Source organism: Podospora pseudoanserina, chromosome 5, assembly GCF_035222485.1.
Source record: "Podospora pseudoanserina strain CBS 124.78 chromosome 5, whole genome shotgun sequence".
Classification (NCBI taxonomy): domain Eukaryota; kingdom Fungi; phylum Ascomycota; class Sordariomycetes; order Sordariales; family Podosporaceae; genus Podospora; species Podospora pseudoanserina.
This window is the reverse complement of record NC_085924.1, coordinates 1,989,728-2,014,229: the sequence shown is the minus strand read 5'-3', so window position 1 is coordinate 2,014,229 and position 24,502 is coordinate 1,989,728. Positions and strand designations below refer to the sequence as shown.

Here is a 24,502-nt window from a genome sequence, read left to right as displayed (position 1 = left end):
CACAAGCACTTACAAGCTGGACCCAGCCAATGGGGGACGAACCGACGTTAAGTGTGGAGTCTGCGGGGCTATACGTTAGTTGGCCACTCCTAACGAAGGGATAAATCTTTACGCTGCCTGGCCTTTGGATGAAAATGCACCGCTCATGCTCAGATGCATTTTCTTGTGCCACCCACCTTGCACCACCACGCCCACCATCCCATTGCCAATTGCCGCAAGGTAGGGAATCGGCTTTCCACCGTCCTGGGTCCGTTACCCACCACTACCCCGAGTGTGCTCCACCGATCGCGGAGACAAGAAAACATACCGGTATGGCCGTGGTGGTTATGCAGGATGCTAAGCCCAGAACCCGAAGGCTTCATCAAGACTCTGGGGTAAATGTCGTTCCGTGATTGTAGATCCCACCGTCGTAGTTCACTCCTTATCTATCCAAGGCGTATCCTCTTAATAAGTACCTCAACACCAAGTCCATTTCTATCTTTATCTTGAGTAAACATCACGCCCGTGTCACCGCCTCCTCCTCTTACTGAGCCTACGACCGAACCGCTGCTCTTACGCCGCCTCCAAGTATCCAATCACACATTGAGCTTCTGGAACGACTTTGCATTGCGCCTGCATACCGCCTCTTTCCGAGCCTAGTGTAACGCAAGACAGGGCCGCATTATCAAGATGACAACCACAACCACAACCACAACCACAGTAACCATCACACCACCGCTGTTGCAGCAACAGGCCCCAGCTCTCCAACTGTCCTTCGACCCCCGTATTCAAAATCTCACCAAACATGGCTTCCTCTTCGGCAAAAAGCTGGCAGCATCTATGTCCCCGCTGCTTCACGATGTAGTCTACCAGGGTCTCGGCCTGAACTGGGGCCAGTTGCGTCTCGATTCGGACGACATGGACTTGTTCCTGAACCTTGTCCAAGACCCAAAGTTCTACGGTTCGTCATCCCAATCATGATCAGCATCTGGCCCGCACTCTCCGTGCCACCCACCCATCCCAGACCCCATCGTCCCATCTCACTGACGCCCCTTATCTCCCAGGCGCATCGGTAACCATGCCAAACAAGGTGGCTATCATCCCTCACCTCAACTACCTCACACCCGAGTGCCGTGACGTCGGTGCTTGCAACACTCTTTTCCTCTGTGACGACCCCAACACCCCGGGCCGTCGTCTCCTGTGCGGAGCCAACACCGACGTGATCGGTGTTCGCGAATCCTTTGTCCAAAACGTTCCCAATGCCGATGTGTATGAGAACCGCCCCGCCCTGGTTGTCGGTGGAGGTGGCGCTGCCAGATCGGCCGTGTATGCACTGCACAAGTATCTCCAAGCCACCAAGATCTACCTCGTCAACCGAGACCCCAGTGAAGTGGGGGCCGTCATGAAAGAGTGCAAAGAACGTGGGTATGGTGATAGGTTGGTATATGTCGAGAGTGTGGAACAAGCCGAGCGGCTCGAGGGCCCTGGAGCGATCGTGGCGTGTATCCCTGATTTCGCCCCCGTAACGGAGAGTGAGAAGACGGTGAGGAAGATCATTGAGGTGATGCTGGGGAAGGACCATAAGGGGGCAATGTTGGAGATGTGTTACAACCCAAGTCCTTTTACTGCGCTTGGCGCCATCGCGGAGAAGGAAGGATGGCAGGTTATTTTGGGAACAGAGGCCATGATCTGGCAAGGGATTGAGCAGGTAGGACTGTCCCGCTCCGTACTGATGTTTTCGTTTTGGCTGACACAAGTGAACCAGGATAAATATTGGACTGGTCTTGACGCCAGCGAGCTTCCTGTTGCTCAGGTCAAGGAGGCTATTGCTGCCAGGCTAGCGGAGCTGTCGAATGCGTAGGCTGAAGCCTATTGTATGATGATAAGATTATGCGTTGTTTAAAATAACAGACAGGCATGGTATTGTATATAAGATTTGGTTTCATTGTATCTAGCTATCATTCGGACTTTGTTGTGATCTCAATTGGGCCCAGGCGGTTGCAGTTGTCAACGGCGACGTGTGGTATGGTAATATTTATGGGCCCGCTCTGGCTTGGACGAGTTGTCTTCCTGGACCACCGTGCATGGTTTTTGAATTCACCGAGCCTTGCATCCGGGCATTGGGGAGTGGCGAGTGAAATAAGTGACCAAGAGGAATCAAGTGGTCCCGTGGAGTCTAGTGTGGATGGCGTTCATATGAGCCCTACTCTAGAATTTCTGAATGAGCTTAAGATCCTCAATGGGACTGCTCGTTCTTATTCCCCTCCCTCGTTTCCCATCCAAGTTTATTCATATCCGTCGAATCTGTTTCTGAACACCTCCGAAGTGTCGCATCCAGGCCCATATCCCAGATTGATCATAAACTGAGGGTCAACCTCGATGGAATCAGTGCAGTCGGTGGCGGCCATATCATCCAGAAGAGCATCGTAGTCAGGACCACCAAAGCCCAATGAAGTATGGGAATGATGCATGCCCATGCCGACGTTTGGTACACCATAAGCCATGACTGACCCAAAACCCCCCTGCAGGTTTCCGGTGGCAGAGGGATGCTGGAATTGTTGGTCGTAAGCATTGCTCATTCTTCGGCCATCCCCATATAGACTCGGAGTTGAGGCTGGCAATGGGGCTAAGCTTGAGCCTGAAACCATCGAGGCGAGTGAAGAAGGAGCTTTGGCTGTGTGGTCACGTCCTATTATCGATTGGTGAATGGGAACTGGAATGAAATGGGCTCCGGGCATATATGAAACGTTGGTTGACCGAGAGGCTGAGTACCGCAGTGCAAGCTCCACTAATCGCTCTCTGTCCCGTTCTCCGAAACCTGCCAGAAAATCTTCATTTGCCATGGAACGGAGGCTTGTGAGTAGAAAAGGAGGCATGGTGCCAGCGTGGAAACTGTTCCCATAATGCTCAAGAGTCTCTGTCAGCATTGAGACCAGAGATTTGGTGCAAGATCTGGAATTGCGCAGCATTGCCCAAAGATATAAAATCCGGATAATGTAGGCGGTTGGAACCGAGGAAGGCTGGCAGGCTTCGGATAGAATGAAGTCCCTAAATGGCGTCTCGGATTCGATAACATGTTGCAACTGCGCACTGAAGGAAGATTTCTGGATCTCTGAGAAAACCCCCCGTCCTTCTGCCAGCACCCTTTGAGATACCACAAGAAGGATTGCATATAGTTGGTTGAACGTAGTGACGCAAAAGGCAGGATTCCGTGATGACCGGAAATCGACCGACTTGCTCCCAAAGCCTTCACATGGCGACCATGGCTCCCTGCATCCAGAAATGTTAGACGACCCATCCAGGACTCTTCTGCTAGGATGTCAACTCACCACTGGTCCAGCCCACTTTCTGGTATGGAAGGAAATCTCGCAAGATCCTCGGCTCGCAAGTGAGGCAGTTGCTTGTAAGCGATAGACAAAGTAGTCTCTAACATGAAACATGACATCAGTGCTGCCTCGATGTTGGTAGTGTTCCCAGCCGACGGTGTCTCGCCCGAGTGCAGGTTCAATAGAATCCTGATGGCGAACCCAAGTAACAGCGATGCATCAGTGCGATTTTCTCGGGCCATGTTGACAAGGCTTAGAAGCAAAAGTGCTCGGGCATGGTTGATCTGAAAATTTTCGCATTCTGAGGGGATCAGCCCGCGGGCCGTATTGTAGATCTGATGATGTGAAAGGGTGGTGTTCCCAGCCTCACCAGCAAGAGACTGTAAACTCGTAGTACTCTGAAAGGATGCCAGTGCGAGGACACTCCAGAGCTCAGCATGCGCCGCCGAAGAGGGGTCTGTTGAAACCAGCAAAAGACCTTCTTTTGTGTAGCGATACGAGGTTTGAAACAATGCTTGCTTCTCGAGAATAGGGAGCCAACAATGTGTATACGAAAAATAGATGTCCAATAACCGCCAATGCTCCGGAGGTAACTGAGTTCGAGTGGGTATGGGCGTGTTGGATGATGGTCCGGATGAGTAATTCTGCAACATTGTTCGTGGACTTTGGGTGTCTGGTAATGTATGTTCCGGGGTGATTGCCAAGTGAGGGCCTGCTGCAGAGTTGCGAGTTGGCATGTCTGGCGGCTCCGGAGCAATATTCTTGCCTGTGTCTACCGAGCTATCCGTGTTGTTTGCGTTTGCGTCTACTGAGGGAGATCGCCCATCCAAATCAAGGACGGGCGTGACGCCGCCAGAAAGGAGCCGTTCTATCTCCTTGTGTACTCGGCTTCTCCCCCACTTCTTGTGAAGGCGAGTTGCTGCGGTGGCGTCCTTGCCCGTCATGACTGCTTGTGCCTGGCTGCCCTCCTGAGCCAGAGCATTGCCCAGGGCGTCCTCCGCGCCGGCAATGTTCTCCATTATCCATCCAAGAGTGAGCTCAAGTGTGCGTATATAGCCTGTCTGAACACCCCTTTTCTTTGGACTGACATTGTAGGTACAGGACCTCGTCTGGGAGATACAAGGGAAGCATTGTGGCTGGACCCCATCACACTTTTCCCTTGCTGCTCGACACTGGTCACAAGCTCTCGACACTCTCTGACGCTTGACTGATACAGGTACGGCTTGATGACCGGCGGCTTGTTGAAGGGATGCCGGGTCCGGAGTGGCTGGTGCGATGCTGCTCAGACCTTCGGTCTCCTTGATATTTCGTTTGGGGCCCATGGCATGGCCAGGTGTGGTGGTGATAGTACAGTTGCACAGCGATTGCTGTCTAAATGGCCGTCAACGCACCATATCCACTACTCGATGTTGCGTTAAAGACTTTAGCTACCAAAACTCCCGAGTCCAGGAAAGCGGCGGCGGCGGCAGTTCATCAAGACCTGACAGGCCACCCACCGAACATAATGGTGCTACTGGGCCCGTATCGGCTTTGCCGTCCCCCGGTGTGTGCGGGGAACGTTAAGCTGAGTGTGCGGAGAAGCGACTTCTTCTGGGTGAGGCCGGCGAGGAGAGACAAGGATGCGCGCTGAAGCGATGAAGACGACTGGAACTCGGCAGCAATGCACCCTCACGCCCCGGCAGCTGAGTGCAATTGCATTGATGTGTGAGTCTGTGTTGTGGATAGGGTGAAGTGGAAGCCCACTTCGATATCTGGGGAAATGGATTTGATGGCTTGGCTCTTACACGGTGGGGTAAACGTTTACCCCCGCATTTACCCCTGCCACCTAGTCTTCGGCTTCCAGGCTGTTCATCCACACTCCATGGACAAGGTCCCATCATGACACTGAGCACGACGCTTCGGCCAAGCATCTGGCTATTCCTGAGATCTGCCCTACCTACCTACCCATCTATTGTAGCTCCCTACAGGTGACCACCCACTGGCTCACTGGTTACTGGACGGCACTCACTGCCTTAGATCGTCCGGCCACCCCCAGGACGCCACACATCATCGCCGAGCTTTGGACGACTTCTATATGCGCCCGAGCAGTTAGGCCTTGCGGGTGAAGCAACACAGGCCTTCCGTTTCGCGTCTTACGATGTCTTCTACTACCGTCGCCGGTATGAAGCGTTCATACGCGGCCATGGTCTCGACTTGTGAGAGCGACTCGTCCGAGTCCCGACCATTGTCCCGAGGCTGGTCCTCGGACAGCCAAAATATGGCTTATGCTCCTGGCCCCGGGGCTCTCTTCCAGGTGGTTGGTGATCCTATACCTAGAGGTGAGGCATATGCAGCTACAACCCCAATTTTTTGTCTATATCCATCCCATCTAACACCTCCTAGTAGTGCCACGCTCAGCAACCTACTCGCCATTGGAGCATGAGATTGTCCAAACAGCCCGTCCCTACGACCCAGATGCCTCCATTATCATCGTCGGTATCAGGGGCTCGGGGAAATCCACTTTGGCCGTCATGGCCTCGACCGCCATGAACCGAAAGGTCGTCGAGTTGGAGCATGTTTTTCACGAGAAAACCGGGCTATCGAGTCCAGCTTACAAGAGAAAGCATGGCGCCACTGACTGTCAACGCCGCCAGGCCTCTATCCTTCAGCATGTATTTGATAAACATAGGCGAAACACTATCGTGGTCAGCTCATGGATGGATAGGAGTGTGCAAGCCATCCTCGAAGACCTTGGAAGAACAAATCCCGTCATATATGTCCTTCGAGATTCAGAAGCCATCAGGACCCATTTGAAGGTCAACGATGCCCGCAAATTCTGCGAGATTTTGGATGCCAGCAGTGCATTTTTCCGGAGATGCACCCGCTTTGAGTTTTTCAATGCGTCAGAAGAGCAAAGCACAGCCAAAGAAACCATGGGTGGGAGTTCTGATGAAATTGCTGCCCCCTATCTCACCCTGAAACGAGCTGAACGACACTTCCTCAAGTTTCTCTCCTTGATACTCCCAAGGGGAACCATACCCTTCATCGAATCGGCCTTCCCGCTGGCTTGCATACCGGCAGAAGAACGGCGGTTCACCTACGCAATCTCACTGCCCCTTTCGTCGCTCATAAAAGACAACCTCGACGTCCAGGACCTCGAGACAGGGGCGGATGCGATTGAAATTGTGTTGGATGACCTCGTCACAGACTTTGCCGCTCACTTACGACAACTCGGTCAGCTACCCCCAGATAGAGCAAGAGAAATCAGCCGCGTCGTGGCCCAAGTAAGGCGAGACACCGTGATTCCTATCTTCCTCCATGTAGCGTTTCCGGAGGCTGCACTGTCTGACGAGACTTGGCGATCTATGTACAGTTCATATGTCTCGCATGCCCTTCGTCTTGCCCCTGAGTACATGACTGTTGATCTACGACTCGACAGCGTGACGCTTGCCGGCATTCTCAACATCAAGGGCTCCTGCAAGATAGTCGGGAACGTTCAGTTATCAGATCCCCACCCGCCGTCTTGGAATGACTCCAGCTGGCAGTCCTACTACCAGAAAGCACAGAATTACGGCTGCGACATGGTCCGATTCACCAAGACAGCTGCCAGCATCGATGATAACTTTGACATACATCGGGTGCACGCCATGGTTGAGTCAGCGCCTGGTTCGAGACTGCCCCTGATCGCTTACAATACTGGCGTTCTTGGAAAGCACTCGGCGTGCTTCAACAGGATACTATCCTCTGTTAAACCCGAAGGCATGAGCAAAGACCCCGGTGGTGTTGACTCATATAGCCTGGCCATCCGTCCATTTCTCACGGCCAAACAAGCCACCGAAGCTCTCTACTCAGCTTTTCTCTACGATCACATGAGACTGTATGTTTTTGGCGCCAACGTGGACTACAGTTTATCCCCAGCAATGCACAATGCCGCTCTCAAAGCTTGCGGCATTCCCCACCACTACGAGCCACATTCGACAAGCAACATATCAAGTCTCGAGAAGCTCGTCAGTGACCCGCACTTTGCTGGTGCCTCGGTCGGACTGCCTTTCAAAGTCGAGATAATCAGCTTGACGCATTCCCTGAGCCGACATGCTCGGGCTATCGGCGCAGTCAACACTCTGATTCCGGTTCGGCACCTCAACCCGGATGGTAGTATTGGCGATGACGTGGCTTTGTTCAACGACAGAAATAGGGCCGGGCCCGTCAAGGCTTTGTACGGGGAGAATACAGACTGGGTGGGAATCCGGGCATGTATCCGCCGAGGTCTCTCGCCCGCCAACGCCGTCCGATCCACCAGTAGCGGACTCGTGATCGGAGCTGGTGGCATGGCTAGGGCAGCCGTGTACGCCATGCTGCAGCTTGGAGTCAAGCAGATTGCCATCTTAAACCGGACCGTTGCCAATGCCGAGAAGCTTGTTTTTCACTTCGAAAGGCTCTTGGCTCGCAATGACCTACCTTGGTTGAGCACTGGCTCCAGAACCCACGAAGGCTCCAGATTCCACATCCTTCGCTCCCGAGACGACACTTGGCCCGAGAGCTTCAGACACCCTACCATGATCGTATCTTGCATACCAACGCACAGCATTGGAGACCACCCCGCTCCTGACTTTACCGTCCCAGCGTCGTGGCTGCAAAGCTCGACAGGCGGTGTCGTAGTAGAGCTTGCCTACAAGACCCTTATCACCCCTCTGCTGGAACAAGTTCGCCGTGAAGCTCACAGAGGGTGGGTTACAATGGATGGCCTGGATCTGCTACCAGAACAAGGTTTTGCACAGTTTGAATTGTTCACTGGTCGGCGCGCACCACGTCGATTGATGAGGAGGGAGGTGTTCAGATCATATCCTGATGACCAAGGGCGTCTGAACTTTGCGCGGCTGTTGCAGCCGCGGCTCGACAACATAACTGCACAAGAACCTTGATAATATCTATACCAATGAGGTCTGATATTGTCCAACAGAGCGTACATGGAGGCCACAGGTCTTGGCCGCAGGCTCGTGCATGGTTCTCGGCAGTTGACCTGGCAATGCCAGCTACTGTGAAGCTGGAGGAAGTATTCGGGCACGTCACTCAATTTGAACATTCAACATAGATACCATCTGCCTCTTGTCCGCAATCGGAGGATTTCAAGATTCAATCCGGGAGAGTCTTCATCCTGAATGCCGACATCTCTGGCCCTAATGCTTCACCGACGGGTACCCATGTGGGGACGAGCACTCGACTTTGCGGGGAAGGAGATCTACCACACTCCTGGGAAATGGAACTTCCGGCCAACCTGATTTGCCACCCAAAACTTCAACCCCATGAGTTTCGTGTCACGCATGGCTGACCTGCATCTTCATGCAGTATAGCTCAAGCATCTTCGAGTGGAGGAACGTTTTAGTTCGCCAACAAGGACGGAGATATTGCTTGATTCCCCATGGAGACGGGGAGCCTGTATGTGGGTTCCAAGGTCTTGGAATTCCTGTGTGGAAAAAACGACAGCAGCACATATTGAAGGGTTCTATCTGCTATAAATCAAGTAGCCCCAGGGCCATGATCAAATGCCCACCATCCCCAGATTCCTTCCCCAGATTCTGACCATCGCCTCCTCCCACCGTGGGAACTTTTTTGTCAACCGTTGATCCACTCGCCACGTTGTCATCGTTGGCATCTCACCAGCTCGAGAGCTTGTCGACACGATGACGCTCCTCTCTCTTAAGGAGGACAGGCCGACGCCAAAGGCCGTGTACAACTGGCGTGTCTACACATGTGCGGCTGTTGCTTCCTTCGCAGCATGCACGATCGGTTACGATTCGGCCTTCATCGGCGGCACACTCGCCCTCCCGTCCTTTGAAGAAGAGTTTGACTTCGCCTCGTATAGCGAATCCGGCCGCGCCTTGCTGAAGGCCAACATTGTTTCAGTCTACCAGGCCGGTGCTTTCTTCGGCAGCTTATTTGCCTACGTCACCAGCCATTTTGGGGGCAGACGGATTTCTCTCTTCATCTTCAGCGTGGTTTTCTGTATTGGCGCGGGTATCATGCTTGCTGCCAACGGAGACAGAGGCATGGCGCCCATCATCGCTGGCAGAGTCCTTGCCGGTATCGGTGTAGGTGGCTGCTCCAATATGGTCCCAATCTACATCTCTGAACTGTCTCCGCCTGCCGTCAGAGGGCGTCTTGTGGGCATCTATGAGCTTGGGTGGCAGATGGGAGGTCTCGTTGGCTTCTGGATCAACTATGGCGTCAACACCACACTGGCCCCTTCTCACAAGCAGTGGATCATCCCATTTGCTGTGCAGCTCATCCCGGCTGGCCTGCTTCTGATCGGTGCTTTCTGGCTCAGGGAGTCTCCAAGATGGCTCTTCGCGAACGGCAAAAAGGAGGAGGGCTTGAAGGTTTTGTGCTGGATGCGGAATCTGGAGCCGACAGATACCTATATCCTAGAAGAAGTCAGCTATATCGAAGCGGACCTCGAGCGTTTCGAGCGCGAGGTCGGCAAGGGCTTCTGGAAGCCTTTCCTTTCACTGAAGCAGCGCAAGGTCCAATGGCGCTTCTTTATCGGCGGCATTCTCTTCCTCTTCCAAAACGGCAGCGGTATCAACGCCATCAACTACTACAGTCCCACCGTGTTCCGCAGCATTGGAATCGATGGTGTCAACACTGGCCTCTTGACGACAGGCATTTTCGGTGTTGTCAAGACCGTCCTGACGATTATCTGGCTCCTCTGGCTCGTTGACCTCGCCGGCAGACGCCGCATGCTTTTCATCGGTGCTACAGGCGGTTCACTCTGCATGTGGTACATCGGCGCCTACATCAAGCTTGCTAAGCCCGAGCAGAGCGCCAGCGGTGAGCTGACATCCGCCGGAATCTCGGCAGTCTTCTTCTTCTATCTCTGGACCGCTTTTTACACACCCTCTTGGAACGGCACACCTTGGGTCATCAACAGCGAGATGTTCGACCAAAACACTCGCTCTCTCGGCCAAGCTTCAGCCGCCGCCAACAATTGGTTCTGGAACTTCTTGATCAGCCGCTTCACCCCTCAGATGTTCCTCAAGATGGAGTACGGCGTCTACTTCTTCTTCGCCTCGCTCATGATCCTCTCGATCATCTTCATCTTCTTCTTTGTCCCCGAAACAAAGTCTATTCCCCTTGAGGCGATGGATAGGCTCTTTGAGATCAAGCCGGTGCACAGAGCCAACAAGCTCCTGATGGCCGAGCTTCAGCAGACCAGTGATATGGGCCACGGTGCAGAGGAGAGTGTGGGCAAGGATTCGTCGTCGACGGATGAGAAGATGAGACAGGCTGGGTTTGTTCAGGCTGAGAATGTTTAAGCCCAAGAATCATGACTTGACCAGAAACAAAGTTGGAGGGCTGGTTGAAGGGATGACTCAGAATACTGTTGTTATGTTTGTATGGGTTGCGGGTGCCTAGGAGGAGGACCACTTCCACGATGTCACGGGGTAATAGCAAAGGGAGAAAGATACCGACTGTTGAGCTAGTAATGACTAATAAGCCTCTATTTGTACGATGCTATCAGTGATGTAGCTGCTCTGTTACGTGCCATGTCCCAGGTTTTTGATCACACACAGTAAGACTTGAAGCTGTGCTTGACCCTTTTAGGGGACGTATCAGCAGGAAACGAAGGGATCGAACCGAAGCTGGAACTTTTGTCGTGTAGTGAAAAAAGATAGAGAACAACTACGGCAAAAGAACGATGTTGATATTAAGTTGCCCACTATCAGAATCGAACTGATGACCTTATCATTACTAGTGATACGCTCTACCACTGAGCCAAGCGGGCTGACTAGTGTTACTTCGAAACTGGATCTTGGGATACTTATAGGTGACAGAACTCAAGAATTCTGAAGCTTTCCTTCATTTGACCCTTCAAGAACCATTGCCAGATAAAAACATAGCAACAGCAGAAGCGAAGCTGCAGCCCAAAAGTCACCAAATACCCCAACAAACCAAATAAAACAAGCCCTTTGCGTTGTGCTGTACCAGCCTGGATCTGGATGTGACATAGCCTTCAACGCCTTCAGTCCCCTACACCCGGTATTTTGCAGCCTCCTCTCCCGCTACCCTCCCAAAAACAACACACTCCAACAAGCTGCTCCCTCCAAGTCTATTATCGCCATGCAAACCCCCCGTGATCTCCCCCGCTCCCCATAATCCCTCAATCTCCTTCCCTTCCTGCTCCTCTCCTAACTCCGCCGTCAAAATCTGAGCCTTAGTGTTGAAAACCGCTCCGCCCATGGTGAAATGAGTGATGGGCGTGACCCTCCCCACGCAAACCTCCTCCTCACCCTCATCAACATCTTCCTCGGTCAGCCGCCAGTGCCCAAACGCCTTCCTTCCTAGCTCATCCTCTTTCTCGCCACGAACAGCAGCAGCATACTCCTTTAGGGTCTGTCTCGTCGTCTCATCTAGCTCTGCTATCTTTTTCTTCTGCAAAAGGCCCTTCCATAGATAAAACCCCACGTGGCCCGCCGCGGCTTCGGTGGCACCAGGATCAAGAAGCAGCTGGACGTCCCATTGCCTCAGCAAGTCCTCATTCTTGGCAGGGAGAGCCATCAGGGCATTGCTGACTTTTTCGCGGGTCTGTAGCTCGTTGATGACCCTCTTGCCGTTGTGGAGGAGAATACCCCCTTCTCCCCGCAGCATCTCGGCAGCGAGGAACTTGAGGGGGCTCGCCGGGTTGGCTGGATCGACAAAGCCCGTTGGGTGGATCTGCACAGCGTCCATGTCGACGAGTTTGGCGCCCACGTCAGAGAGAATCGTGTGTGCGCCTGGCCGTGGGTCGTTGGTGGATGGCAACCCGTCGAGATCAGGACGGTATTTGGCCAACAGACCATGGGTGTCACCTGCGAAGCCGCCGGTTGTGAAGACCACAGGGCCGTGAAGGAGGCGTGTGCTCCCATCCTGCCTGTTTTTGTACTCCACGCCAGTCACCTTTACAGTTCCTTTTGGGGCATTGCTGTCGGTCAGCAATCTGGTCATTTCAGAGTCGGTGACCAACTGGAAGCGGTCGGGCCCTTGCTCCTTCAGTTTTGTGAGCAAAGTAGTCACGATTGAGGCGCCGGGGGGTGTCTTCCCAGCTCCTCGATGTGTCCGTGGAAGGCTATGGCCCCCAAGTTGAGCCACAACACTAAGATCAACGCCCAGGTCGGTAAGGAAGTCGATTGCACTGGCCGAGCGGTTGGTCAAGACCGTGATAAGCTCCTCGCGCTGTCTTTTCACTGTCGGGCTAACCGAGGCAGAGTTGAGCCTCACTCCAGCTGATCGGGTTGTGTCGTCCCAGAAACTGGTATCGACACCATACTTCTCAACGTTTTGGAAATGAGTAGGTGCCCCATTGATCCCTGACGATGCCTTGATGCTGTTACCACCTGGCTTCGGTGCTCGCTCCAAAAGACAAACTGATGCCCCGGACTGGATCGCCGAATACGATGCCGACAATCCTGCAAGACCTGCTCCAACAACAATAACCGGGGACTTGTTGGTTGTAGCCATCTGAGAGAACCGCGCTCGGAATACGGGACTAAATGCGGAGTAATTGTGGAATAGAATAGCTGTTATTGGTATGAGAATGGTGAGTAGTAAAATAGACAAGATGCGGTGCCTAGTCATAACAGAATCGTAGAGGTGAAAGGAGAAAGACAGTCGCTGGCAACAGACGACGACAGCAATGGGGATTTATCACAGGAAACAGCTCTAGCTAAGATGATGGACGTGGAAGGTGTCGGCCCGGTTGGGCGCTGGCCACCCAAGGTTTGGGGAGATATCAGGTGATATTACATCGGTGTCGAAAGGTTGTCTGATGTCTGACCGCCGATGTCTTCTGGAAAAGTCTCTTGTCACGGGCCTGGGCCGTGCGATGGAAGAGAGCTACCGACATCCCGAGATGTGATCATGGAAAGATCTATGCATCTTTGCGATTTCATGCTTCACAACATATGGTTGTCCTTCCCACGCCTTCGAGCGACACGGCATCAGATCACCGATTTACCCGACAAAGACGCAATGCTCCTCGCACGACATTTTCTGTTGCACATGCAGAATGACGGTTCGCCGCTAGGTAGTTAAGATGATACGCAGGCCAGGCAGGAAGCAAGAACTCCCGGAGAAGAAAGAGAAGAACAAAGCGAGTAGACCAAAATGTCAGACCACCTCCGAGGCCGAAGTGAGCTCGCTGAGCGATTGAGAGCGACAGCTCGGCGTCACGTGCCTTGTGAAGAAAGAGAGGTTAAAAGATAACCCTGAAGCCTGAGATTCACCGAAAATGTCTCCACAACTCAACAAACATCAGGTCCATCTCTGGAGCAGTTGCGACATGCAAACTGTCAGCTTTTACAAACCGCAAGGGCCGCGACAACGGCAGTTCTACCTGAAGGTCAGGCCCACTTCTACGGATCATCTGAAAACTGTTGACCGTTGTGTGCAGTGATAACCCTGCATAATCCGCCAACCCTTAGATTTGTGCGCGTATATAATTGTGCAAAATTACATGAATGTGAAAGTCATCAGTATTGCACATCTGCCAATCATGAAACTTTTGGATTAGCATGTAAGTCAGGTAGGTATGTACTGTGTGATATATAGGTATGTAATCGTTCAGTATCCCAAAGCTTTTGATGCTGCCCACGCTGCGCCTTTTGCAGTTCGCTTGCTTAATTCAACCAAAAAAAAAAGACAAAAAAGCTCCATCCGTCATCCATTGTTCTCGTCAACGCCATTAGTTAAAACCAACTATGTCCAGGTTCAGGAAACTTTGCTCAGGATAAAATCAAAAAAAAAAAAAAATATAGATATAAATATAACGTTTCCCATCATCCACGGTGCTGTGTTCTACCGTGAATGTATCCATTCCAAGAACCGAAATCATTCATAAAAAATGATGCCAACATGCGTGTCGTGACGTTTCTTTTAAGCCGAGTCCCGAGTCTCCCGGGTAGCGGCGCGAGCGAGTCTGGCCTCGCGACCCTTCTCAGACCAGGGGAAGTGGAAGACAGGAATGAGGAAGAAAGAGTTGCTGTAGAAAAGGTGATGTCAGCGTTACTGTTCTCAGAAGATCTCGTGCGGCTCATAGCGGCTTGGTTTGACGGAAGTGGCGTGCCATGGCTTGCTTGGCCGATGTAACCAAGGGAACTCCAACTTCAAGTTGGGGGTCATTGATGGTGCGGGGTACGTCAAGAACTCCCAAAAGGGGGTTAGGGGGAGGCAAAACAGCAAAGAGAACAACGTCAACAGGAATAAGTTCATACCTGCTATCGGCAATACCGGCAAATGCATTGTACCAGGCCAAAAAGGCTGCGACCATACCGAAGCCACCGCCAGCCTTGGTGAGGGTGTGGTACATCTCAGTGTTCCCGTTCGAGTGAGAGTAGTGGGAGCAGGCAAGCATGAGGAAGCAGAGGTCGAGGGTGAAGAAAAGGAGGAAGAACATGACGGTCGAACGCAGTGTGCACAGGAGGAGGATTGTCGTAAAGATGAACCAGCCTGTGAGGAAGAAACCCATGGCCGACTCGTACATCATGGGATCAGAGGAGGTGATGGCATCAGTCTTGTAAGGGCCCTCGTCGCCAAGGATGTTCCAGTGAGGAGTGAGCAAGAGGCCCCAAGCAATCCAGAAACCACCATAGGATGACAAGGCGGTAGCACCAAAGGTGTTGCCAACAACCATCTCCCTAAAGCATGTTATTAGCATGTGTGAAACAGTGACAAGTGATATTGATAATGGAGATCAACTTACCACATACCAGCCAGGAGCTGGACCAAGCCACCATAGCCAAAGGCAAGGGGAACAACAATGTTGGGAACATTGACACCGCGAGTGCCCAGATTGATAGCCGAAAGGACGAAAGTGGTGAGAGCGAAAGCACTCAGACCCAGAGGCGCCGGGTTGGCGAACTGGCGCTTCTCCACAGGCCGCCAGAGACCGGGCTGGAATTCACCACCGAAGGCTGGGAGCCTGGGCTCGTCGCCGGCGTGGATGTTGGCCATTGGGTTCCGGGGATCGTATCCACCCCGGTAGTGACCGGTGGCAGGCCCATGGGCGTTCGGCGCCGCGCCGGTCGCATGGCCCATATCCTTCTCAGTAAGAGAACCCCCGGAGTTGGACATTGTGTGTGGTAAAGTAGGTTGTTGAGTCCTGTCACTCTCCTCTGATACAATGCAAGAAAGAGGCCGTAGCTTGATGGTATTCAAGAGAAGATGAGAAGAGTGAACTGGAGGTGTGACAGAGGTTGGAATGGGGGAGGGCGACGGCGGGCTTGATATATGCAGTGTCGGGATAGTACCCCAACAGCCACGTCCAGGATCTGGGGTTGCTGGGGGGGGGGCAGCGATCATCTGGGATCGTCGAACCAGATGCGGCCCCAAGCTCCCAAAGGAGCACGAAGCGGGTCACTCGCACCAGTTGCGAGGGAGGGTGAGTGGGCATCTGCGCTGCCTCACGGCATACCGGACATAATGAAATCCGTATGTACCCCAGCTCGCCCAGGTGAAAAGGTGGATTTACTATTTACGGTTGAAGGGAGAAATATAGCGCCGTTGGCAGTCAGACTATTCTCCACAACTTGTCCACTGTCACTGGGATCTAGGTATAACGGCAGTGGACGGGGACACTTGACCTGCCGTTTGAGTGTCTCACGCCCATTGGCTCGGCCGAGACACCATCAGGGCAGGTGTGCCCTATCTCTGGGACGAGTGTGGATGAAGATGGTGACGGACCAGTCCCCGTCAAAGGGGGCTAGCTCCACGTCCAGGAGCTCCCTGGTTGACAGTTGCGCTGCAATAAAGGGGGCTCGTAACCAAAATGGAACGGGACTCATCCACATCAGATAAAGCCAGGCTTCTCTCACCGGTATCCAGCGAGTTGGAAGTTTGTCCGCAAACGCAGAACCCGGGGTGTCCCCATCCGGGGAACCCAACGCAGGACATGGGATGCCCGTCCATCTGGCTTATACCATGACCAGCTCTTCTGTTTGGGAGAGAGCCACGTGCTCCCCGTGATATCAACTCTTGACAACCAGGTTCTGGAAAGGACATCGCAGATAGTTTGTAAACGGCCACGCAGAGGTTAGACAATGGTGATTTGGGAATCAATGATGATGTCCTCTGACGTCTGAAAAGCTCGGCATCCAAGAACAAGCCAGTGGCGCTACAGGGTGTCAATGAATGAGCCTCAGAACATGCCAAGACTGCCTCTTTCTTGGCGCAACCAGTGACTGCTGAGCTAGGGCCTGCGATGACGGCTATGGGATTCATGGGGGTCTTTTGATTGCGCCATGGGACGATGCCTGCATATATGTAGACTTGTAACGTAAAAGTGTGGTGCGCACAGCATCTCAGGTGGCACACCTAGAGTGTGGCCGTGTGTTTGGCCTGAATCATATAGAGACGGATACTCCGTAGTTCTACCCAGCACCTGTTTCGCAGATATCAAGACCTTGAGGAGTCAAGAGTGCCGTGATGGGTGAGTGGGACGTGCGTTCGGAGAAACGACGTTCCAGATCTAGCGGCGGGGTGCTTGTCCAGGTTGGCCCATGTGGTTTGAATAGGGTCAGTGGATGCGTAATTCGACGCTTAAATCTGGTGTTTTCAGGTCGTCTGGGGCGTCCTGCTGTTGTTGGAGGTTGAGAGCCAAGAGGTGCATCGAGGACCCCAAGCCACTAACGGCTTGGTGCCAAGATATTATGGCCGCTTCCATCGCTAACTACGAAATGGGGCAATTGCAGCCATGCGCATGGCCAAGCACCCAAGAAAGCAGCCGCGCAACGTCCCTCTGGTTGTTTGCCAACGCCTGCTAGATCGCCGCCATTTACCGTCACTACCGTCACTGCCGCCTGGGCATGCGTTCTCCCGGTCGCCCGAGAGGGCTGAAATCTTTGACAAGGCGCGGCGTGCCACCCAAAGTGTCAGCGAAACATATGGCGAAAAACCCGTCAAAAATCAGGGGTCGAAACAGATATTCTTTTTCCATCAGACATGGAAAACTTCAGGCTGTGGGAGCCAGGACGACATATAGCAGAAGGAATGGATCTCGCTCTCGTCTTCATCCTCGGCTTCCGGAAACATGGATGAAGCAAGCGGGTCAGTCACATCAATGAGAGTGTCCGCAAATCCGGGGCCCCAATGTTTAGCATCGGTGGTTTGAAAAGAAAACATGGAAATTTCCCCAGCTTTAGCTATCATGGTACCATCTGGGGTACGGCGGGTATGGGGTAAAGAGTCTGCTGCTGTTTCCAAAGGGTTGATGAACCTCCGAGACGATCATAACCGCATGTTGCACTGGCTCTGACATCATGCAAATCTCCAACCCTCGAAATGTCCGACCTCTCCAAGAATTCAGCGGCCACCATTCCAAGCAGTCGGTAGAGCAGACTCACATGTCATCTCTAGCTCATTACAGCCCCCAAACGAAGTATAAAGCATCTGAATAGGTATCTTGCAAAACCAACGTTGGTGGATGGTAATCAGACACTCGGAGCACTGGCCACACTTGTCAGTCACCGTCTCCGGGTCCGAGTGGATCTTGCATCCTTCCATTGTGGTCTTTCATGATGCTCCAGCTTGTTAATCAAAACGGGGGCTCAACTATCCCAAGTGCGGGTAAACAGCCGTCCAGACAGCAGACACTCTCCACCGCGAAACCAGGCAACTCGTCGCTCGGCGGCGTTGGTGCAAGTGCCGTTGTTGCTTTGTTGGATTCTGGATCTTCTCATGAATGGAGTCCCTCGTCCAATCTATCGCACTAATATCTGGGGAAGCGGAGATATTTGTTTGTTTAAAGTTGAACATCATGGATGGCCTCAATGCGAAGTTGTCTTTGCGAGAATTCAGCCGAACTCCTTTTTACACTGCAACTGGCAGCTGCCCACACCTTGGGAAGTGGGGTATTGGGGTCTGTCCGTCATTACCGTTACACCTCGTGAGGGGAAATACCTGTCTGTCGTGAGGGGTAGAAATGGGGAACCATCTGAACCCTGCGCCGGCCAACTCCGTGCAGACTGGGGATGGTCTGTGCATATTCAACAACCGGCATGCTCCTGGAATATGCAAGTAACGGGTTGTTATGCTCTCATGCCAAGCTTGGCAGAGATGCTGCCGAAGTCAGGAGCTCGCTTCGTGTCACTCCATCACACAACTCTTCCAAATCCACTCCCCAAAAGTGAGAAAAAAATTCAGCATTCTTCCCAGAAACACACAACAGCCTCCTTCTCTGGGGTTTTTCCTCCGCCATGTTCTCTCTTAAACGGAGGTCAAATCCATGTTCAACCATCCTATCTCCGCGGGACACGGCAGTCGGCACGCGGCTCTGCAACTCTTGTGCTACTGCCTCTCGAGTCCATCCCTCTCATGCCCTCACGCGCATCTCGGGACCGTCTCCTCGAGGTTGTATCCTCTCTGCCGTTTGTTTCTCTCAACAAACAACAACTCTATTTACTCACGGTGGTACCTAACCGGAACATGACTGACATTGACTGCGCTTGTGATGATGTGAAAAGCCTACCCCCGAGTTACTATTTGCAAAACTTGTCATCTCGCCAAACATCTGAGAACACTCCTCGCCTTGCTCACCTCACCAATATCTCCATAACACCGCCCTCTCTTTCGGGCCGTATCCAAAAAAGCATAATCCCCGAAACACCCCACTTACACCTTCTGGACTGCCTTCAGCGCAAACAACCGCTGAAAGCTCGCAAGGTTTTCTCTGTTCTCACCAACTCCGTTGGAGTTTGATGGCACAACCCACCGAGCGTTCCAGACAGATGTATTTTGTCTTTTTTTTTTTCTCTCGCAACTTTTGGTTGATGGAGGAGAGCAAAGAAAAACCTCGACCATGTATCCCAGGCCGGCTACTTGCGCTCTAAAGCAAAGCATCTCGTAACAATGACCACGGGGGGGTCGATTCACCTCCACCTCATGCAGAGGGATATTTTGTGGTGTTGTAATGAAGGAGCCCTCGATTAATAAGCACCCAGCATTGCAACTAAACAACGAAGTCCCTGGCCTGGCATACTTTGGACAAAAGAACCGAACACAGCAAGTCTTTAAAACACATGTTAAACATTGACTTATACCTTGCAAAATACAAAACAGGCCATGGTATTATCCTATCAACTATCTTAAAAAGCCTATTAACTGTGTTTCGAGGTCTTTACCTTTCTTTCGGGGCCTATGGCTGTCTTTAAAGGCATGTTCATGATGACTATCCTCCGTAGCCTGTGTTCTAGCTGGGTACCGAGACAGCCGATCGATATGGAAGCGTCCTGTCAATGTGTTGGGACATCGTTGCCGTTTCAGTCGCAAAGAGAAGGCTGAATCACATATCATCTTTGCACTGTAATATCCCCACCAGCATCATGTATAAGAGCAAAATCTGGAACCAATAAAAGAAATCAAAGCAGCAAAGACCGTCGTCTATGATATGCTAAACGAGAGAAAATAAGACAAAAGGCAGACCAAAGTCTTCCAGCCCAGCGCTCTTAACACATACCCAATAGCCCGAAAATATTGCGTCTGATTTGCCCACAAGTGTTAAAGTGTACCCTCATGATGTTGGCTTCTTCCTCCCCACCTAACTATGCAGCGGCCCTGGTGCGATAGAATTTCATCTAAACACAAAGATAAAACGTAATAAATGTCATATCGCCTTCCCATAAACATCCTTCGTTCAAAGTTAACCTCTTCATGCCACAAAAGACCACCGTTCCCTCCGTTGTCCACCAGTAGCCACATATGTATGTGCCCCCTGCGGTGCCTGTTCCCAAGTACTGACGCCGAGAAAGGGTGTGACAGCCAGAGGCAAGCTAGGTATGGTGGTTGAGTCTGCTGGGACGCCGCCATACTAGCTATAACTGGTAGGGTTGTTGTCATCACTGTGATGACGATGACCTGACTGAAAGCATCAGGGAACGTTGACTCAGTCGTTTCGTTTGAGACTATGCCCAAATCCGGAGATGTCGAGGGTAACTGAGAGGCCGCAACGCTGACGCTCCCAGGAACCGTAGAGGGACTTGGAACAGTCGGGTCTGACCCAAAGCTATTCGAGTCCAGATCAGACAGGGATGGCATGGGGCCATCAGTGGTGTCAGTGAATCATTCGAGATAGTGCCTGTCACCTCCGCCTGATGAGACACTACAGATGGGAGGTTATCAACGATGTCAGTGAATTGCTCGTCACTAATGAACTAGTAGACTCGGCGCATGTAACAGTAGTCGTGAGCGCCCTTGTCGTGCTGAATGTGGCGGTGGTAGTGCTATCAATAGCTGCTTTGGCGACCCTTTCTGTAAGGTCCCCATGGACTTTTCTCCGAACTTCCGATACCACAAGCCCTTGTGCCTGCTTCATGGCAGCTGATACAATGGCGTGGACGCTGGCTGCAAGAGCTGCCATATCGATATTTGAAGCATATGAAGACGACGACGAGGGTGTATGACTCCCAGCCGGCCACTCATATACCGGAGTTGCAACCAATACAGCAGTCTGTCGCAGGCCACCCACGTAGGCAAGGACGTCAATTTCACCAGGAGCAAGGGTGGGAGGCACAAAATGCTCTTGAGGACCGAAAACCTTGGGAACTTTGCCATCGTCGGCGTTCCAGAGACTCATCGCCCATTCGCAATCGCGATTGCCTGTCGCAACAGCAGGGCGCGGCTTGTTGCAGTCCGAATCACCACCCATCAACCAAGAGTCCACCAGCACATCGCCACAGTAGCACTCGAAGCCGTACTCGGTAGCGGCCAGCGAAAAAGGGCGTATCAGACTGAACTTGATACAGAGCTTGTTGGTCATCCCACCAGGTATCGACGTAATGGTTGAAGCTTTCAGTTCGGGCAAGAAAGAACATGGCCATGTTGGCCAGGAAACAGGTGACATACCTTGCGGGATTGTGGGGGAAGCCTAGGCTGCTGTCGGGACTGGAGGGGGTACTTCAGGCGTAGCGATGGGCTTCAGAGCAAAAAGAGAAGACAATAGATTTGGAGCGGAAGGTCGGGGATGCCTAACCTTCATGGGGTGGCAAAGGGAGCCATTGTCTCCCATTGGATTGAACTATCGACAGGTTTGGAGAAATGGTCGAATACCACAGGCCGTGGACAGTTGGAAGTAGGAGAAAGAGAAGCGAACAACGACCGACTCGAGGCATGCTGCTAGACAGGCCGTAAGTGCTTAACGGGCAACTGTAGAAAAGTAAGGCTTTAATCGAGACAGCTCCAAAATCAAGATGGCAAAACTAGCCCAAAACTTAAAGTCCAAAAAGATCCAAGACAAGCGTCGTGTCCAATCACTTGAGGTAGAGTAGGCGTCCAAGAAAGAATCAAGATGAACAGCAGCTTGGAGAAGTCGATCTTCCTGCAGTCAGTTACCAAGATGACCCCTTCCACAGGCTGTAAGCATGTAAGCAAAAGCGAGTATGTCGATCGGGATTGCGTGCAGAGAGGATCAAATCCTCCGCTATGGTCCAAATAAGAAGCGAGTTTTCAATATGGTTCATCGACATGCTACCTGATGATTGTGCCTTCCAGGGGAGGGATGCATAGGAGGAGCCAAGCGAACCTACAGAAAGTCAACTACAACTAGTGAAACGAGGTGTTGACCCAGTTGGACACACTGACACCTCACCAGGCCTATCACTGTGCACCAGAAGACGGAACTGTTTTGTAAAGAAACAAAAACCATAGACTTCGTGATCAAATCATAATTTGTGATTTAGGCCAATCATGCTATTTTTGACAGCCCTTGTCTATTGCCGGAGCCCATGCACGCAGAACCATAGACGCCCCAAAGCACCACATCCCACTGACTGAGCATCACCCTCATTCAGAAGCAACCTAGTTGGTGTAACGCTTGCCGTCCCGGAGGGTGTCGGCAAACTCCTCCAGAGGAGAGCGGATAAGCTTGGTCTCCTTCCACAAGTTGGGGGTGAGGAAACCGTAGGTGTTGGAGACAGCGGCGAAGGTGGCCTTGAGGGTGTTCTCGAGGGTCTTGGTGGAGCCGGAAGAAGAGGAGTAGGCATCCTCGATACCCGCGAGCTGGAGGAGACGCTTGACGGCGGGGGAAGCGACGATGGCAGTACCACGGGGGGCAGGGATGAGCTGGGCGTCCAATTAGCATTTCTGAGTCCCTTGAGCTGGCGCGCCAGGCTTGATCTGCTACTTACACGGACGGTGACGGAACCGCACTTGCCACTCTCCTTGGTGGGGAGGGAGTGGGGAGCACCGAGGTTGGCACCCCAGTAACCACGTCTGACGGGAACAACGCTGAGCTTAGCGATGATGATGGCGGCACGGATGGCAGTCGCGACTTCCTTGGAAGTCTTGATACCGAGACCGACGTGACCCTCGGAATCACCAATGATAACGATAGCCTTGAAGCGGGTACGCTGACCGGCACGAGTCTGCTTCTGGACGGGCTTGATCTGTAGGGGAGTAAAATTGCATGTTAGAAACTGCTCTGAAATCGAGCGGAACGGTGTTTTCGAATCGTCGGGCTGGGGTTCGTGGTTTGGTGAAAATGCGCACCTTCATGACCTCATCCTTGAGCTTGGGGAGGAAGTAATCCACGATCTGGTACTCCTTGATGGGGAGAGAGTGGAGGTAGATCTCCTCCATGCTCTTAATCTTGCCGGCCTTGACGAGACGACCGAGCTTGGTGACGGGCTGCCACTCCTTCTCGTCGTTCTTGTTGCCGCCGCGACGTCCACGTCCACGGCCACGGCCACGGCCGCGATCACCACCACGATCACCACGAGCAGCAAAGCCGCCGCCGCGGGCACCAGTTCCCCGATCAGCCATGATTTCGATGTTTCGGTGGGTGTCGAAAGGGGAGATGTTGTTGTCGTGGAACTCGGTCGGTCGCTTCAAGGCGGACTTTTTTCTCTAGGCGGGGAAGCTTTTTGCTGCGAATTTCTCGAAACTGGTGCGCAGAGCCAACCAACCCTAAAAATCTTTGTGGGGCCGGAGAGCTCCCACCACTGTGCCAGCTGAAGCCACACGCCCAGACTGGCGAGTAACCCCATATTAATTCTGTTCCAGCAAATGACAGCTCTCGCTCAGCCAAGAGGCTGATAAGATAAACAGACCAGCATCTCATGCAGACAGAACAACTTCCTGGCTTGGCTCAGATCCGTGAGCATTCACATCATTCACTGACACATAGCTGGGGATGGGATGTAGTATACGGTCCCAGTCAGTCGGAATATGCTGCACCTTGGAAATTCATTGTCATGAGAAGGATGCTGCATATTCCCTCCTGTTGAGCAGAGACAGACATTCAAGACATGGGAGGAACTCCAAACCGGTGTTGATTATGAGATCTCTTGGATTATGGCCACACGGCCCCAATAAAATTTCTCAACTCTATGGCCAGATGTCGGCCCCAAACGGACATCATGTCATTCTCCGACCGAAACGCCGATGCGCCCTGATGCCAGGCTAAGATGGCCACCGCAATTACCAGCGCAACGTTGCCGACCGAGTCCAAGCGCCGTTAGAAAGATAGCGAGCCCATATTCCCATGCCCGATCCTCAACGCCTAGCGAGATAGAGCCCCTCCCTCAGTGATGTTCATTCGATTTAAGCGGTTGGGTTCGCATTCATCTATTCGGCAGGCCTCGTAAGTAGCTGTAGCTTGAGGATTTCAGTCCCCACAATATCATACCTTTCTCTTGCCACCAGGGGTGAGGGTAATGTTGACGAAGCGGCGAGTATAGATCTCACGCTTGTGGGCGCGGCCCTTGGGGGTCTTGGCCTTCTCTTGCTTCTCGACCTATAGTTCGTGCTGAATCAGTCGCCATCCAGCTTTGAAGATCGGGCTCGACGTCTGGGAACGGGTTTTCGAACCTTGGGGGTCTGCGACTTGACCTTGCCTATTCGCGACCGTGGTTAGCCGAGAATCTTTGTACACAAAGGATTGATTGCCGATGAGACGTACCAGCGCGGGCGAGGGATCCGTGAACTTTGCCCATTTTTAAATGTAGAGTTTGTGGGTCTCGGTGGTCGGTCCGGGTAGTTTGTTGTCGCTTTGCGATTGCTGTCGTGAGACTGGGTGATGGCGGCGCAAAGGTGATGAAAGTCGAGAAATGTTGATGGATCTGGGTGGTTGGCAGTTGGCCGACGGATGTGGCGCCTGGCTGGTGACTCAATGCCGACGCCGGTTAAACTGCGGATCCCATAAGGTGGCGTACAAAATCCCGGGTTAGGGTTGTTTACTAACAGGAATTTACCAAGAT

General features: G+C 52.5%; 11 protein-coding genes and 1 non-coding gene across 12 annotated transcripts; 4 read left to right on the top strand and 8 right to left on the bottom strand.

Moving 5' to 3' along the window:
* The first annotated feature begins 185 nt into the window (after window positions 1-185).
* On the top strand, window positions 186-2,385 carry QA3 (Quinate dehydrogenase). The gene is made up of 3 exons (XM_062947769.1): window positions 186-940; window positions 1,044-1,687; window positions 1,745-2,385. The coding sequence occupies exons 1-3, from the start codon at window positions 670-672 to the stop codon at window positions 1,838-1,840; spliced, it is 1,011 nt and encodes a 336-aa protein (XP_062799013.1). The 5' UTR covers window positions 186-669; the 3' UTR covers window positions 1,841-2,385.
* Window positions 1,897-5,053, bottom strand: QC764_505100 (uncharacterized protein). The gene is made up of 2 exons (XM_062947768.1): window positions 3,309-5,053; window positions 1,897-3,249 (listed from the first exon to the last, which is right to left on the bottom strand). Exons 1-2 carry the CDS (start codon window positions 4,625-4,627, stop codon window positions 2,265-2,267), a joined length of 2,304 nt encoding a protein of 767 aa, XP_062799012.1. The 5' UTR covers window positions 4,628-5,053; the 3' UTR covers window positions 1,897-2,264.
* Window positions 5,054-5,175: 122 nt separating this feature from the next.
* On the top strand, window positions 5,176-8,206 carry QA1S (Quinate repressor protein; the record flags this gene model as incomplete). Its single annotated transcript, XM_062947767.1, has 2 exons — window positions 5,176-5,623; window positions 5,688-8,206. Exons 1-2 carry the CDS (start codon window positions 5,443-5,445, stop codon window positions 8,204-8,206), a joined length of 2,700 nt encoding a protein of 899 aa, XP_062799011.1. The 5' UTR covers window positions 5,176-5,442.
* A 759-nt stretch (window positions 8,207-8,965) lies between these two features.
* Window positions 8,966-10,597, top strand: QC764_505080 (uncharacterized protein; the record flags this gene model as incomplete). Its single annotated transcript, XM_062947766.1, has 1 exon — window positions 8,966-10,597. The coding sequence occupies one exon, from the start codon at window positions 8,966-8,968 to the stop codon at window positions 10,595-10,597; it is 1,632 nt and encodes a 543-aa protein (XP_062799010.1).
* A 398-nt stretch (window positions 10,598-10,995) lies between these two features.
* QC764_0079170 lies at window positions 10,996-11,067 on the bottom strand. Its single transcript has one exon. It is a non-coding gene; the product is annotated as a tRNA-Thr (tRNA).
* A 245-nt stretch (window positions 11,068-11,312) lies between these two features.
* On the bottom strand, window positions 11,313-12,896 carry QC764_505070 (uncharacterized protein; the record flags this gene model as incomplete). Its single annotated transcript, XM_062947765.1, has 1 exon — window positions 11,313-12,896. The coding sequence occupies one exon, from the start codon at window positions 12,894-12,896 to the stop codon at window positions 11,313-11,315; it is 1,584 nt and encodes a 527-aa protein (XP_062799009.1).
* An 897-nt stretch (window positions 12,897-13,793) lies between these two features.
* Window positions 13,794-15,617, bottom strand: mug86 (Meiotically up-regulated protein 86 protein; the record flags this gene model as incomplete). Its single annotated transcript, XM_062947764.1, has 3 exons — window positions 13,794-14,298; window positions 14,531-14,953; window positions 15,019-15,617. 3 exons carry the CDS (start codon window positions 15,615-15,617, stop codon window positions 14,193-14,195), a joined length of 1,128 nt encoding a protein of 375 aa, XP_062799008.1. The 3' UTR covers window positions 13,794-14,192.
* Window positions 15,618-17,451: 1,834 nt separating this feature from the next.
* QC764_505050 (uncharacterized protein) lies at window positions 17,452-17,816 on the bottom strand (the record flags this gene model as incomplete). Its single annotated transcript, XM_062947763.1, has 2 exons — window positions 17,452-17,603; window positions 17,657-17,816. The coding sequence occupies 2 exons, from the start codon at window positions 17,814-17,816 to the stop codon at window positions 17,452-17,454; spliced, it is 312 nt and encodes a 103-aa protein (XP_062799007.1).
* Window positions 17,817-17,990: 174 nt separating this feature from the next.
* On the top strand, window positions 17,991-19,010 carry QC764_505048 (uncharacterized protein; the record flags this gene model as incomplete). Its single annotated transcript, XM_062947762.1, has 1 exon — window positions 17,991-19,010. One exon carries the CDS (start codon window positions 17,991-17,993, stop codon window positions 19,008-19,010), a length of 1,020 nt encoding a protein of 339 aa, XP_062799006.1.
* A 431-nt stretch (window positions 19,011-19,441) lies between these two features.
* On the bottom strand, window positions 19,442-21,127 carry QC764_505043 (uncharacterized protein; the record flags this gene model as incomplete). The annotated part of the gene is given in 3 exon segments (XM_062947761.1): window positions 19,442-19,611; window positions 19,768-21,037; window positions 21,051-21,127. The coding sequence occupies 2 exon segments, from the start codon at window positions 21,125-21,127 to the stop codon at window positions 20,410-20,412; spliced, it is 705 nt and encodes a 234-aa protein (XP_062799005.1). The 3' UTR covers window positions 19,442-19,611; window positions 19,768-20,409.
* Window positions 21,128-22,103: 976 nt separating this feature from the next.
* On the bottom strand, window positions 22,104-23,238 carry RPS2 (40S ribosomal protein; the record flags this gene model as incomplete). The annotated part of the gene is made up of 3 exons (XM_062947760.1): window positions 22,794-23,238; window positions 22,433-22,690; window positions 22,104-22,367 (listed from the first exon to the last, which is right to left on the bottom strand). The coding sequence occupies exons 1-3, from the start codon at window positions 23,064-23,066 to the stop codon at window positions 22,104-22,106; spliced, it is 795 nt and encodes a 264-aa protein (XP_062799004.1). The 5' UTR covers window positions 23,067-23,238.
* Window positions 23,239-23,530: 292 nt separating this feature from the next.
* On the bottom strand, window positions 23,531-24,238 carry rps30a_2 (40S ribosomal protein S30; the record flags this gene model as incomplete). The annotated part of the gene is made up of 4 exons (XM_062947759.1): window positions 23,531-23,870; window positions 23,932-24,039; window positions 24,114-24,139; window positions 24,205-24,238. 4 exons carry the CDS (start codon window positions 24,236-24,238, stop codon window positions 23,847-23,849), a joined length of 192 nt encoding a protein of 63 aa, XP_062799003.1. The 3' UTR covers window positions 23,531-23,846.
* Window positions 24,239-24,502: the final 264 nt, after the last annotated feature.

Excerpts from the sequence above, each read along its gene's own strand:
- QC764_505100 (XM_062947768.1), bottom strand. The coding sequence starts at position 4,627 with ATGGGCCCCAAACGAAATATCAAGGAGACCGAAGGTCTGAGCAGCATC. Across the intron at positions 3,250-3,308 it reads GAAAGTGGGCTGGACCAGTG|GGAGCCATGGTCGCCATGTG; the intron begins GTGAGTTGACAT and ends TTCTGGATGCAG.
- QA3 (XM_062947769.1), top strand. The coding sequence starts at position 670 with ATGACAACCACAACCACAACCACAACCACAGTAACCATCACACCACCG. Across the intron at positions 941-1,043 it reads CCAAGACCCAAAGTTCTACG|GCGCATCGGTAACCATGCCA; the intron begins GTTCGTCATCCC and ends CTTATCTCCCAG. Across the intron at positions 1,688-1,744 it reads TCTGGCAAGGGATTGAGCAG|GATAAATATTGGACTGGTCT; the intron begins GTAGGACTGTCC and ends CAAGTGAACCAG.